The sequence below is a fragment of the Podarcis raffonei genome, chromosome 2 (assembly GCF_027172205.1).
Source record: "Podarcis raffonei isolate rPodRaf1 chromosome 2, rPodRaf1.pri, whole genome shotgun sequence".
Classification (NCBI taxonomy): Eukaryota; Metazoa; Chordata; class Lepidosauria; order Squamata; family Lacertidae; genus Podarcis; species Podarcis raffonei.
Window position 1 is genome coordinate 95,714,733 of NC_070603.1, and position 15,282 is coordinate 95,730,014.

At 44.4% G+C, this 15,282-nt stretch overlaps 1 protein-coding gene across 3 annotated transcripts in view; it reads left to right on the top strand.

The window, feature by feature from the left end:
* Positions 1-215: 215 nt before the first annotated feature.
* Positions 216-15,282, top strand: part of PDZRN3 (PDZ domain containing ring finger 3) — a 175,720-nt gene continuing 160,653 nt past the window's right edge. For 2 of the 3 annotated variants that reach the window (XM_053378174.1, XM_053378175.1), the window contains exon 1: positions 216-1,332. In XM_053378174.1, the coding sequence (XP_053234149.1) occupies positions 613-1,332 (720 nt within the window). In that variant the 5' untranslated portion in view covers positions 216-612. Of the gene's footprint in view, positions 1,333-11,838; positions 11,926-15,282 lie in introns of all 3 variants that reach the window. The other variant, XM_053378173.1, reaches the window with a different exon arrangement.

The window sequence follows — 15,282 nt, forward strand, 5'->3', positions numbered from 1 at the left end:
AGCATGCCTTCGCAGAGATGATTGTGCTCACGAATAAACAGCATTCTTAGCTGCGCTGGACAAAAAAGCGCGCGCGCACACACATGAAATTGAGCCAAAAGAGGGGGAGAGAGGGGGCGAGTGCAGGAGGAGTTGGGAAAGACTGCGTGAAGGAGGGGCGGAAGGAGAAGGGGTGGGATGGGGGGAAAGTGGGAGAAGGCAGTCCTGCGCTTTCACTAGAATCAATGCGGTAGAGGATTCCTCCCCAGCATTTTCGAGGAAGTCTGAGGCAATTAGTTCAGTCAGTAGACAGCCTGCAGCCAGCCAGTCTAGGCTGCTCCCAAGGACTAGCGGAGGAACCAAGAAAGGAGAGCGGCTGCAGCTAATTCCCTAGGATCTCTGCAGTTTGGGGACTTCGAAAGAGAGACAGTTTGGGGGAGGCTGTGTGGTTTGCGGGTGGGCGATTTGAAATTTTGAAGGGAGGGGGAAGATAGTATTGCAACTCCCCCCCCCCCCGCCACCTCTTTCCCCAAGAGGAGTTTTTGAGCGAGCGCTTGCTTGTGCGCGCGCGTTTTCCTTGGGGGTTTCCGCTTGTTTGCTTGTTCCATATTTTTTTTCCCCGTCGGTGGAGCGATGGGCTTCGAGCTGGACCGCTTCAGCGGCGAGGTGGACCCGGACCTGAAGTGCAACCTGTGCAACAAAGTGCTGGAGGACCCTCTGACCACCCCTTGCGGCCACGTGTTCTGCGCCGGCTGCGTGCTGCCGTGGGTGGTGCAGCAAGGCAGCTGCCCGGTGAAGTGCCGCCGCATGTCGGCCAAGGAGCTCAACCACGTCCTGCCCTTGAAGAGCCTCATCCTCAAGCTGGACATCAAGTGCGCCAACCGGGCGCGCGGCTGCGGCGCCGTGGTCAAGCTGCAGCACCTGGCCGAGCACGCCGAGGCGTGCGGCTACTCGGCGGCCCGCTGCCGCCACCGGGGCTGCGCCGAGGTGCTCAACGCGCGCGACGTGGAGGCGCACATGCGCGAGGCCTGCGCGGCCCGCCCGGCCGGCTCCTGCGAGCGCGGCTGCGGCTTGGCGCTCACGCACGGCGAGCGCCAGGCCGGCTCGCACTGCTGCCTGCAGGCGCTCAAGGCGCACGGCGCCGCCCTGCAGGCGCAGCTGGCCGGCCTGGAGAAGGAGCTCAAGAAGGAGGCGCTGCGCGCCGGCAAGCGGGAAAAGGCGCTCCTGGCGCAGCTCTCGGCCGCCCAGCTCGAGCTCCAGGTGACGGCGCTGCGCTACCAGAAGAAGTTCACCGAGTACAGCGCCCGCCTCGACTCCCTCAGCCGCAGCCTCGCCGCCTCGACGCCCAACAAGGTGAATCCGCACGGAGGCCCGCCTTGCTCCCCCCCCCCGCCAGCCACTCGCCCTCCATCCTCTCTCAGGCGCAGCAAAGAATCCCGCGGCATCCTGAACAGGCTGCGCCGGTTTCTTTGGGGCAAACCCCCCCCCTGCGCTTCGGTGGCTGAAGCGCCCTCTCGCGCCTTTGAGGAAGCAAGTGGCCCAGGCAGGCTCCCCTCTCTCGCACGCACCCCGGATGGGACAGCTGCATGTTCCTGCATTGCAGGAAGTTGGACTGGGTGATTCTCAGGGTCCCTTACGTGATTCAGATGCGTTAGTCTGGAAATGAGCTGGGATAGTCGTGGCTTCCAGCTCCGTGTTGGGCAAAAAAGATGATTGGGTCGCGGGGGGATTGGGCTAGATGACCCCCTTTGGTCCCTTCCAACCCACTCAAAACTTTGGCATCCCTCAGAGGGGCAAAACACAGAAGGGTAAATTACCAGCAACAATAATTAGGGGTCTTGTGACATCTTGATTTTATGTTTTAAGTTGCCACAAGCCCCCTGGTTGCTGTTGTTGGTAGTCATCCTTCTGCCCCCCCCCCCATTGCCACAGTTTTTGGGTCACAGGACCCAGCGTTTGCGCAGTAATGCAAGGAATCATGCTTCTAGTTTTGACCCTTTTAAACAATTCTATAAACAGAATGCTGCAGGGTGCCTTTGCATCCTCCCTTCTTTACACCTCCCATATTCAGACCCCTGGTAAGGCAGTTCCAGGACCCCTACGGGATCTCTGAGAATGTGTCATTCATCACATTCAGGCGAAAGCTAGAGATTTGGCACTGATGTTTTAGTGAGAGTAAATACCCCTTTGGAACAAGCACAACAAAAGGAGAAGCAGCTCCTGGTCCCAAGTGCCAGACTTTTGGCATCCTGTGGTGAAAGTTGTGTTTGTGTGTGTGTGTGTAGATAGGTTCCGGGCAGACAGAAGGTAGGGGAGGAGACAGGATTTTTGTTGTTTATTTTCTTCTCTTTTCCTCATTAGTAAGGCTTGGGAGTCTGCTAAGTGGTCAAATCTGTCCCCCGCTTTCCCCTTTGAAATCTATTTTTTTGCCTGCCTGCCCTCCCCCCATCTCCACCTCCCTCTCTCTCCCTTTGCTTACAGACATGTCTGTCAGCTGCAGCTTCAGCCAGCTGGAAGGCTCAACATGAAGGGCAAATATTTACAGCTAAGCTGCTCACCACTAACTTGGGAGAAACAGGACCTGCCTAGGAAAGGAGGGCTACAGAGAGAGGAGGGGGAATGAGAGTACTATCAAAACATAAGAGAACTTATACCAAGTTCCCATGTTCACTGCGCTACATTTTGAAAATGAAACAGAATTCTTCTCATAACCGTGACAACTGGCCTCTTGGGCAGTCTTTCAGGTGCTACATTGCGGGGTTTGTTTACTGCAACATCCGTGTGTGTTTAAACACTTTAGTATTTCCTCTCAAACATGGATGAGTGCTGTTTTTTCCCCTGGAAAGTGTTTTCATACTTTTCCAACACACCCTTCCCACTCATGGCTACATTTGATAGATTTAGTGTTTGAGTCTTGTTTGCATGTTTTGGTCAGAGAGAAAGAAAAACGTTAGAAGTTGTAAAGTGGGAGGCACAGAAAATAAGTCTGTTGAGGAAATCCAGGCCACAATTTCTTTTCCACTCTCCCTCGCCCCTTAAAAGGGGACTTTTATGAACCCCAAATGGGTGGTTTTTTTCCTGAATTCAACATTGATTTTGAATCTCTGTTAGTAACCAGGATCATAGAATAAGGATGCTCCCTGACCTGAAAGCTTTCTAAATGTGACTTGCTAAATAACATATTATTTCTAGAAGAGGCTTAGCTTGAGCATAAGGTCGCTAGGATCAGCCATTACAGAATATGCACAGAATTTAAAATCTTTAAAACTTGGTCTGATTTCCCAGAATAATAGAGCTCAATGCCAGTGTACTTGCAGGATAGATGCAACACTCTTCAGACTGATAGTTCTCCCACCTTTTCTTTAAAAAAAATATCTCTACAGATTTTAGAGAATGGGTTTTTGCACCTTTCATGGGCATCTTATGCCAATGAACAGCAGTTCTTTCAGTTAGAAAGTGTTTTCTGGTGTCCAACTTAAATCTCTTCTTTCTCACCTTCAGAGAGGGTGGAATTGGCTATCCACATGCATAGAAACAACCTGGGATAGCTCAGTTGGTAGAGCGCGAGACTCTTTAAGTTCATGGTCATGGGTGTGAGCCTGATGTTGGACAAAATATTTCAATTTCAGGGGGATTGGACCAGATGACCCTCATGGCCCTTTACAACTCTACGGTTCCATGATTATTATTAGCTTCTAAGCCCTATGCAGATGTTCTAAAACCAGCTGCAATCAGTGTATGGGGAAGGGAGTAGGATTGCCCCCCAACTTCCCCTGTCTCCAACCTCTGTGTATTGATTACCCCTTGAGTACAAGCATACAAATTGTATGTGCATATCTGTAGAAGTCCTCCTGTCTATCAGTATGTTCCTTCTGCCCCTTGTTCACATTGCTGGCCCTTATCCTATTATGCCTGTGATGCTGATAGGTAACATCACTTCTACAACCTGAGCTGGCCTTTTCTACATATTGTTGCGTTGCTGACTTCACCGTCATTCAAAGCAGATCCTGAAACGGTTCTCCTTTTATGAGATCCTGCTGCTTGGGTGACAGTGCCAAAGTGTTGCTAGTTCCTTCTGCTAGTGCTGAGGTCTGCACTCAACCCCTACCACTGGTGCATGAATATTCATTGTTTATCCATCTGCTAATGGCTATCTTGCAGAGGTGGTATGTCCCTGCCCTTACCCCCTGTGTTACAGCAACCGTTTCAAATGTCTTCCTTGTTTGCTTGGAATAAAGACTGCGCTTTACTTACATTGGTGCACACCATCACTGTAGATAAAGTTGACTCACATTGGGGTGCTGATTTCCACTGGGTTCCTGCTAGGATGCCCCTTCCTGATGTGAAACCAGTGTCTGGATACCCATGAGACTGTAAAATGCACACAGCTTCCTTAATTTCCCTGTGCCCTAAGAACTTGAAATTTTTCAAGCCTGATTCTGCAATTCACAGTTGCTAAGGAAGCAAGCTGTGTGCATCTCATAGTATGTTTTTGTGAGTGTCCAGACATGGAGTGATCTCATCACTGGAATATGTAATGTCTGAATCAACTTTTGGTCTTTGTAACTGTTCTGTGGCATTATTAGATTACTCAACTGGGTGTTTTAGTTGCTATTAAAAAAAAAAGCACATAGCCCCCCAGATAGTGTCTACAGTATGCAGTGTGTGCAGCAATGTTTTCATCAGATTTATGGACACAGCTGGTTAACATGACTGTTTGTTTTCAGGCTGTCCACAAAAAGGCTGTTATGCACTTTTCAGAAAAAGGCAGCGTGTAATCTGCAGAAAGCCAAAAGGTGTCATGTCACCACAAAACTGTGGTGTAGTGCTCAATCAATTACATGTCTTTCACAGCCATTCGGGCAACTTTCCAAGATTAACAGTTTCAGCCAGAAGAAGTGCAATTAGAAAATATACATCTTTGTGCGCTGGAGAATTGTGAAGGAAGACCAGCACGGGGATTGTCCTGCCACATGGCTCGCTTCGCTGGCGTGTGTATGGGGAGGGAATGGCTTGCTTCCAGTATTTTGATCCCTGGATTATTTAATCAGACAGCGATGTCAACATAGTTGTGTGCTGCGAAGGGCAAAGGATATAAGCAAGTGGCCAGGCATGCACACTGGGCTCAGGGATTTTGTAGATTCCAAAATATTCAAGCTAGCTGTAGCACCTAATATAAAACAGTGTCATTCAATAGATTCAACCGCTATGGTCTTGTGACATCAAAACCCAACTTGGGAATGCTGCAATTTGTATTGGGATAATTTTGCGAACATCTTAATGTCCTTAGGTTCTTATCTCTAATCAGATGCCTATAATCCAAATCGTGCAGATGATTTGGAGCTTCCACTTCCAGCTACTGTGGTTTCCTGCCCAAGACAAGTGGGACAAGACCATTTTACTGCTGCTTTGAAAACCTTTCTACCAAACAGTTAGTTCAAGGCTTACTGAAAAGAGGCACATCCATAGTGCCTTGAAATCCTGCCTTCTCACTTTGTCTAAGACCATCAACTTGTACATTCTGCCATTTAATATCTAGCAGTGATAAATATTAGTCATACAATACATGGCTGTCCTGGCATGATTGGCGGTTCCAGTGCCATGCTATATGCTAAGCCGTTGTGCTGGTACTGCAGTCATGTTGCTCCATCTTGGGCACAGCATGACTCCTAGGGTTGAACCACTTTGTTATTTTAGCTTTTAGTCTGTGTTAACGGTTTCTGGTACCATGTTCATGTGTCCCTTTTTAAAAATTATCTAGAAGTATTTCTGCCTGTGCGGTCAGTGCAATAAGAAACACTCGCAAATTGAATTTTAGGGAGTTGGTAGAATCAATGATACAAGGTACGTGGAGGAGTGAGTGCTAAGTGGGCTTAGCATGTGACTGACGAGTGAATTTTAAGGAATGACAGAATCTAGAGGGGTTTTTGATTCATATATCTTTCAGGCACAACATCTAGCCAGGGAAAACGTCTGATAGCTGAGGTGTTCCAAACTATTCTAAGTCTGCAATTCAGTAACATGGAAGCAGTCTCCAGTTAACTCAGTGGAGGTTACTTCAGGATTGCATTCTAAGGGCAGTATACTTATATAATTCTCTTCTTCTCTTCATAGTTTACCTGATGATCCCAACCATTTAATTGGAAGCAGAACTTTCTCACTTTCTGTATACAGTGGGCCCTCTGGATACAAACTTAATTCACTCCGGGGGTCGGTCCGCAACCTGAAAAGTTTGTATCCAGAGGTGCCGCTTCTGCGCATGTGTGTGCGGTGAAACCCGGAAGTATAAACACATTAGTAAGCTGAAGTTTACGTATCTGGAGGGATATGTAAGTAGAGGTACGACTGTACTTAAATGGGGCTTCCCCTGCCCCTCCCACTTCCTAAACAGCTATTACTGGCAATTGGTAAATTACCCAGAAACCTTCTGTGACTCAGTGGTGAAACTGAACCCCTATTGTTTGAGAATCAGTGTGCTAACCTATTCTAATGGGATTGGCTGAGAAATGAGCAAAGTTACATTTTTACTCACGAAGTAAGAACACTCCCAGTGTTCAGAATCAAATGTAGAAGGTAGCTTCCTAGCTCCAAAATACTCAGCTGGGATCTGAAGCAATTTCCAGAATTATGTTTAAGAGCTTGACTCAGCTGTGGGTAAGCAGCATGCCAGAACGATCAGATTTGTTGTAGAACCAGATGATCTGAGCTGGGTGGAGTTAAGTATGACCATTTGCAATAAAATGCTTTAAAATAATAATAATAATTTAGAGTGACAGTGGTAAGTTGTAAAGGAGGCGACTCTTTTAAGAGCTGTTCTTTAAAATGGCATTAATATCAAGATGTGAATTTCAAAAGGGCTGTTGGAGCAACAAGTTGTTAGTCCCTTGTGTAGTGGTGCTTTAGAAGCACATCTGCTAGAATTATCACCCAGTTTCCTCCCTTGTATTACTGTGCTAAAATGCAAACAGCGGATCAGCTATGGACGTGCATGGCAAGCTAGCAGAAATCTTTTTAAATGCTTAAGAAGTTTGTTTGTTTTTAACTGCCAAATATTGTGATGATTTTTATTTTTATTTTTTAAACTAGCTGGTTGATGCATTGCAGATCTTTCTATTTCTCACTCGTCCCCACCATTCTTCTTTTGCTGAGAAACAATCCAAATCAAGAATAGTAATGGAAACCTTTTTCTTCAAACTTTAATTACAGCTACCATCCTGAGTGCAGTCACAGGGTTTTGTGACAATAACATTCTTATGTTTCCATTTCTGAACTTATTAGACCTTAAAAGTGGCCTCACAGGACTGGAAGTTTTTGCCTTGAAATATTATCTGACGTCTGGGCCAGGGGGTTTCCGGGAAAACAGTTTCACCTCTTATTCCACTGCTCTCCTTTTAGAAGAGTTGAGCATGCTAGAAAGCCAGTTAAAGGCAACAACAGAAAATAAAAGAGCAGGGTATTTCTTGAGGCTGATTTTTGATGCACAATCCTGTATATGCCCACTCAGAAGTCTTAAGTCTCATTTAGTTCAACTGGGCTTACTACAAGGTACAGTAAACTCGAAACTTATGTGGGGTTGTGTTCCAGGGATAGAGCACAAAGCCCAAATCTTGTATAGTCCAAACTCATTGGATGCAATGGTGGTTGGGAATGCCAAAATCTTATTTCCTGGATGCCTGACCCCTTTCTGTTTTGTAAAAAATTAATTTAAAAAATTGCCAAGTGTGTAAAGCTGAATGTGCACAAGTTAAATGTGCATAAGTTGTGGGTCTACTGTCAATGGCTACAGGATTTCAGCTTCAGTGTTACAAATGAGACACAAATCAATCCGTTATGGGGGAAGGAATATGATTGAAATAAGTGAGACTTGCTTCTAAGTAAATAGGATTTGGGGGGTAAGAATACGCTGTGCCTTGCTCTACTACTAAACAACATTATAGTCCCAAGTATAAACTGCTGTGCAGTTTTACAAGTTAATTTGGATCTCTAGATTTCTGTAATTTATACCAGCTGATACTAGTTCTGGGCTTTTTTCTTTCATAGGAGTGACAGGAAAATATATGATGGCTTGAGCAACTCAGCAGAATGTTTCTCAATGTTAATATAGTTTGACTGACAGCTTCACACTGAAATGCCAAAACGGTGGAGGGGGTGGGGAGCCGAGCTTAAAACATCTGCATTGCGTTATTAGGCAACAATTGTAATTTATGCCATTAATTGGATATGGAAACCAGACATGTTAAATAACTTCCTCAAATTCGTGTGTTTGTTTATAACATTTTCATCTTTATAGAATCATAGAATTGTGGATTCTGAAGGGACCATGAGGGTCATCTAGATCAATCCCCTGCAATGCCAAAACCTTTTGCCCAATGTAGGGCTCAAACCCACAACCCTGAGATTAAGAGCCTCATGCACTGCCTACGTGAGCTATGGTGTATGGGATGATGCAAGGTGGCGCTGTGGGTAAAACCCCAGTGCCTAGGACTTGCCGATCGTATGGTCGGCGGTTCGAATCCCCGCGGCGGGGTGAGCTCCCGTCTTTCGGTCCCAGCTCCTGCCCACCTAGCAGTTCGAAAGCACCCCTAAGTGCAAGTAGATAAATAGGTACCGCTTTATAGCGGGAAGGTAAACGGCGTTTCTGTGTGCTGCGCTGGTGCTGGCTCGCCAGAGCAGCTTCGTCACGCTGGCCACGTGACCCGGAAGTGTCTCCGGACAGCGCTGGGCCCTGGCCTCTTAAGTGAGATGGGCGCACAACCCTAGAGTCGGACACGACTGGCCCGTACAGGCAGAGGTACCTTCACCTTTTTACCTTTAAGGTTCATGTGGCTGCCTTTTTCCTGTTTGTTTTTTTCCTAGCAGGGAGGTTGCAGAGGCTGCTGATGTTCGCCTGATTATCATCACCCCAGATTAAATTTTAAGATGGCTCAGACTGAAAATTTAAATAATCAAATTAAATATTTTGAATGGCTTTCAATCATAATTCTTCAATAATAGTAGTAGTAGTAGTAGTAGTAGTAGTAATAATAATAATAATAATAATAATAATAATAATAATAATAATAATACAGTGGTGCTTTACACCACTATATACATAATACTTTACAAAGAACAGATATGGTTGGCTCCTGTGAGACAGCATTTTAAAAAATTAAGACCTTCACAAGTTGTAATATATATGTTAAAAATGCACACTGTTTTCGTCCAAAACAATGTTTAACTCATGGTGAGATTGGAAATGTCTAAGTTGTGAAGGTTCATGGTTGCCACAATCAACCAGGCAGTTATCTAGGTGTGTGATTGTCCGTAGCAAATGCTAAAGATATTCACTTGCCATCATCTGTACATAATAATAGTGTTGGTGGGGAGACAGCTCATTGAGAACTGAGCGTTCATAATGATAACTGAGTATCAGCTGCAAAATAATAAAGGAAAACTGGGTTGAGCGGAGTGAATTAGCTTTCTTATAGTAGAAGTATAATCACTTAGTTTAAAACAAAACATGCATTCTCTGTTCAGTATGCAGCAATGAATTGTGCTTTACTTCTTTATTATTTTCATTAAATCCCACTATAGGGGCAAAAGCACCCAGGCAATCATGGCGTTTACCGTTGTGATTAAATAAGAACCAGGGAGCTTGCTCTTCCAGGGGCTTGAAAGATGCATGACTTCTTCAAGCACCCAAATAGTTGGAACATACAAACTACACATGGCTTGATTCAAAGCCAGTTGAGGGGGACATCAGTGTTCTCCATGGTTCCAAAAAGCTTTATGATCAGGCTGCTATGAATAATAGTTGGTGTTTTATTTTTAAAAAATATATCCCTGGCTGGAGCCTTTGGGCATTGGAGTTCAACATCATTTGAAGGGTTAACAGGTCCGTCTGCCCCCCATATTCAAAGCACAGGTGGACCAGAACTAAAATTTGAGTGGGGAGGGGGAATAATGCATGCAGCGAGAATTTACAGTGGGGAAAATACAATGGGAAGCAGGCTTTGGGGAAGCCATAGAGCCTGATGATATAGTTCTGCTCATTCTAAAAGAAATTTATATTTCATGGTATCAACTTTTTATATTTATTTAAAAACAGAGGTCAAAGTTACTGAGCTGCACCAGTTTACATTACCTTCTTCAGATATACAGATATCCTTTTTCATTTATTTCTTTTCATTTCCCTACTTTCTTAGTGTCATTTCATTCAAGTCAGTGAACTTTCTTTGGCACAGAAATGGGTGGAGGGATACGTCAGTTGTTGTATTCTTTGGTATTATTGGTCGGAGATTAAAGAGTACTAGAAGAATCCTCCAACTCTCCCAGGAAATAAAATGCTGCCACTTAATGAATCGGATCAATTCCCCATCGAGCACAGTAACGCCAACCCTGAGTGGAGTGCGTCTTGAACTCTGCTCTCCAGGATCTCAAGTAGAAGTTGTTCCCAGCCCTGCTACCTGATACCCTATTAAGTGGAGCTGAAAGAGCTCAGACTTGAATCCTCATACATCCGAAGCATGCATTCTCCTTCTGAGCTATGGCCTCTCCCTTTCAGAATTGAGAAAGGGGGATGTTATGTTAGCACATGGCGTTCCTATATTTGGGAACAAACTCTGCAGCAGACCAAGGCGATTTGGTCAGGAAACTGCTTCATAGCATGCATGCATTGTTATTTCTGTAATTAAATGTATTAAACGTTAATGGAGACTTTTCCCACAGAGCTTTCCTGTAGGATCCAGAATACTTACTGATGGATGCAGTACTGAGAAGGCATCTGCATACAAATGATTATTAAACTTAACTTTCTTGGTCTAAGGGGAGGGGAAGTTGTCATTTACATGACCAACATTCCTACAGATGCTTTGTTAGTAATGCCATTCCACTTCCTGGAACTTTATTTCATAGGTACGCATTATTCAGTTGTAACAACTGAATGCAATCAAACCACTCTGATTTTTTGGGGTGGTGGCTAATCTTGTAGACACTGTGGTATGAGGTGGAATATCAAGCAGAGCATCTATTTCAAAGGGCCTCCGGGATTTGGTGAGGCCAATTGCCAGAATTGTGTAAAAACGATTGTGTGCATCAGTCTTTGGTATGGAGAATGTCTACACAGTTTTTGTCTGCTATCATACTTGGTGCCTTCTTTATCAATTGCTTCCTAATTTATCTTTTTTTTTTTTTTAAATCCATTCCCACATCCATAGAGATTTAGTGCAGGCATCCCCAACCGCCGGTCCTCCAGATGTTTTGGACTACAATTCCCATCATCCCTGACCACTGGTCCTGTTAGCTATGGATCATGGGAGTTGTAGGCGAAAACATCTGGAGGGCCTCAGATTGGGGATGCCTGATTTAGTGCAAATGTCATCTCAATAAATAAAATGCATGCAGTCAGGAAGCAGATGTGGAAGGACGGCAAGAGAGAGAACCATAAGAAGTCCTTGCATTGAGAGTATCTGTGATGGAGAACCCAGCTGTATTCACTCAATTACTGCTGAAGGTGAACCTCCATCCATGTTTATCTCAGGGAGGTGAGCTTTGCTAAGAACCATAACCAGTAACTTTGGCTTTTGTATCACCAGCACCCCAATCTATCCAGTAAGAATTTCAGGATGATAAAAACTAGCAACAGCATCACCTTAACATGAGCTGATTTCCTTGATCCAGTACTGAACCTTCAGGAAAACTTGATCCTCAAACGATTTTCACTGGAATCTGTGGAGAAAATACAGCTGTATGTCCTCAAGTGTTTTTATGGGTAGAAGCCCTCATCAAACACCAGCTTTTAATGTCTTTTTTATGAAGAAAAGCCTTCCCTAAGGTTGCCAGTGTTCAAAGAGTTAAATTGACTTTCCCTGTTCTTTATAGGGTGAAGAGACTAAAGCGCTGACGCTTGTTCTTCATCGTGATTCTGGGTCTCTTGGATTTAATATAATTGGTGGTCGGCCATGCATGGTATGTTAATCATTGATGTATATATGTGTTTCTTATTAGTATTGAGACCTTTTTTTGCAGTGGAGGGGATGTTGTTAGGCACATATTCTGCTCTAGAAAGTATTATTTACATGGGCTATCTTCATTTGAACAAATGCTACCCCTATGAATTGTGGTACATTTGCGCTTCTCATGATGTGTTGCCATAGGCATCTGGTTGGCCGCTGTTGAGAGCAAGGATACTGGACTAGGTGAGCCTTTGGTCTGTTCCACCAGAGCTTTTACTTTCATCTTAGGTAACAGCATAGGGGTGTTCCATCATACGCACTATGAGGCATGTTCTGTCTCTGCTGAACAAGATAATGTCTGCACATAATGCTAAGCCAAGCAATAGCTTAGTGTGAACACACAGGCTCCCAGAGGGGAGACTGCAGCCACTTTGCTCCTCTTCCGGTCCTGCTGCTGCTGTGAGCTTAGATATGGTTTGTCTTCGCTTCCTGTCTGAACCCGAGTTTGACCACATGCTAAGCCAAACTGACTTAGCTCCCAGCTCCCAGGAGGACCAGAGGATGAGCAGAACGGCCTCAATCTTGTCCATGGTTCAAAATTCGCAGGGTGCCAGGCACATTTTGCGACAAAAGATTCTCCCATTTGCGAGCACCTCAAAAAGTCCGGGTGCCATTTTTTTGTGCCTGGCTGACATTCAAGGATTACTGAAATGTATTTTCTTTGAAGCCTCGAAGTATATGTTAAGGATAGACAATATATTAAGGAGTTTAACAATAAGGAGTAGAGTGTTTTGAAAACTGAAGTACGGTACCATGATTTTTTTATTGTAAACACCAAATTAAACACGTATTAACAATTTCTGATATTAACAATCTGTCACTTATGTGAATTGTGTATTAGTTCATACTTATCAAAATAATAAATAAAAAGTGTTGCTGACCCCCCCCCCTTCCCCTGTGGCAGCTAGATGTTCTGTTTTGGCACCCACAGCCCAGGTCCCAGAAGCCATTTGGCTCCTAGCTTTTCTATCCCAGTTTCTAACACTTGTCTCTGGGATACCATGCTTTCATCCTAACATATGGTTTCTTAAACACTGTGTGCAATCTGTATGATGATATTTAGTTTGGGACTTCATGATTTCACCTCAGCTTTTGCTTGCCCTGGGCTTGGGCTTCTTGTAACTTAAAACAAACTCTTCATATTTATTGGTTGTTGTCGTACTGTATGAACAAAATCAACAGACCTCCCAAGTCTGCCTTGCAATGTATGAAAGGAGGGAGGCTTATTTTCTTGTATAAAGGTTTCTTTGAAATAATTTGGCAAGCTTGTTGGCTAATGCACTTTAATTAAACCGTTTCCTTGTATTTAGCAGCATTTTAATGACACTTCTGTGCAATCTCATTGATGCTGCTAAAGATCCCTAAAGATGTTTACCCAATTAACAAAAGTCGCTTGATAGATTTATCTTGTTCACTGGTATATGGTCATAGATGGGATTGGGCTGGGAATTGTCACATACAGCGGAATCCTGTGTGTGTTTAATCAGAAGTAAGTCATCTTTCGGTCAATAGAGTTTATTCCCAGGTACATATGACTAGAATTGCAGCATAAACCACATATTATGCTATTATATACTTAGCTGCTGAACTGTTACAGATTAGTCTTTCCATTTTACAGCCCAATGAAAGTATGGACTGTTCAGAATCTTTAGGGAATTGGATCAGCCGTAACGAACAACAATTATGTAACACTCTGCTGCCAGATTCATACTTTTCTCTCTTTTTGCAGGGGGGAGTGACATTATGAGCACCATCTCCACCCTGCATTGAAAAAGCTTAAAATATGCAAATATTGTACTTATAAAACAACTTTTTTTGTAAAGTCGCAGGGTTGAGCCAAATGCTCTCCTATTTTGCATTTTGCCATGTGTAGTAAGTTTTTTCCATAACTGTTTGCGGACATTATTTGCCCTTTCTCTCTACTTCTTCACTGTCATTTCTCCACAAGTAATCCCAGCAAGTTACGGTTCCTGTTCTGGATACAATGATGACAAGCTCCTGCGCAGCCAGTCAGTTTTTACTATATCTGACCTTAGTTGATAAATGAAACCCATTTAGAGTGAAGGCAATATTCATGTAAACGTTAGAGCAGTTTTTGCTAATACTTTTTTTGGACAACAATGAAACACTTTTTCAGTCCTGTTATAGAAGGGCGAACCCCTTTTTTCACCAATCAGTTTTCAGCTCAGTTCTACGCAGCAATGTTCTGAAACTACCTTGGAGAGTTCAGCTTACGTGAGAAGCTGCTTTCTACTGAACCACACCACTCGTCCATCTAGCTCAGCTTTGTTTATACTAACTGGCAGCACCTGTCCAGGGTTTCAGACAGGAGTTTTTTTTCCATACTTACCTGAGACCTTCTACATGCAAGGCAGATGCTCTGTGCATAGATCTGTGAGCTCTTGGACCAACATAAACTTATTCTAAACTTTATAGTTTCCCTAACAGACAAGAGCTGTGATACCAATGCCGAAATCTAAATGCTTTTCCTTAATAAGCATTCTTCCAAGCCTTACCTGGGCTGTGTGCCTTCCCCTCCTTTCACCACTATTCTTACGCAGTAGGGTTGGGTTGGGTTGGGTTGCCCTGCAGGTCACGATAGAACTGCAACAGGGGAATGGCCTATAGCTCAGTGGCAGAGACCATGCTTTGGGAGCAGAACATCTCAAGTTCAGCCTCTGGCATCTGTAGGTAGGGCTGGGGTGGATTCACATGGCTGATAAAAAGAACTGTCAGATATTTTTAAAGAAATTCAAGGGAACAGATAACAGCAACAGATTAAACAACAACAACAACCCAGTTGCTGGCTATTGGAAAAAGAAACTGCAAATCTGTCAGTTACAACAGTGGTGGGCAGGGTTCTGGTAGAAAACTACAGTTAAATGCTATGAAGGCATGAGAGAAGAGGACATCCCCTGGCACCCAACAGGAAAGGGTGCTTTAAACATGTCTGGGGAGTGAGTTCCACAGGTTAGGTGCTGCCAAAGAAATGGCACTTTCTTCCGGAAGACAGGGATCTTGGATCCAAAGGCAGAGGCACCTGGTGATCGGCCTCCAGTGAGTTTCATGTGGGGAAGAATGGCCCTCTTCTCTTCCACCTCTGCCTTTAGGTGAGACCACTGGTGGGCAAAGGAATGGAAGAACCTCACATTCCCTCGCTTTCTGTTTTATCTGGAAAATCCAAAACGGTGGCACCTTTGAATGGTGGCAAGGTAAACACCTACCTGTCTGTGGCTGCGTTTGGCATTTACTTACAGAAAGTGTGAGCGTGCTATACTGCTGGGGCACTGGGCAGCAGTGTACTGAAACA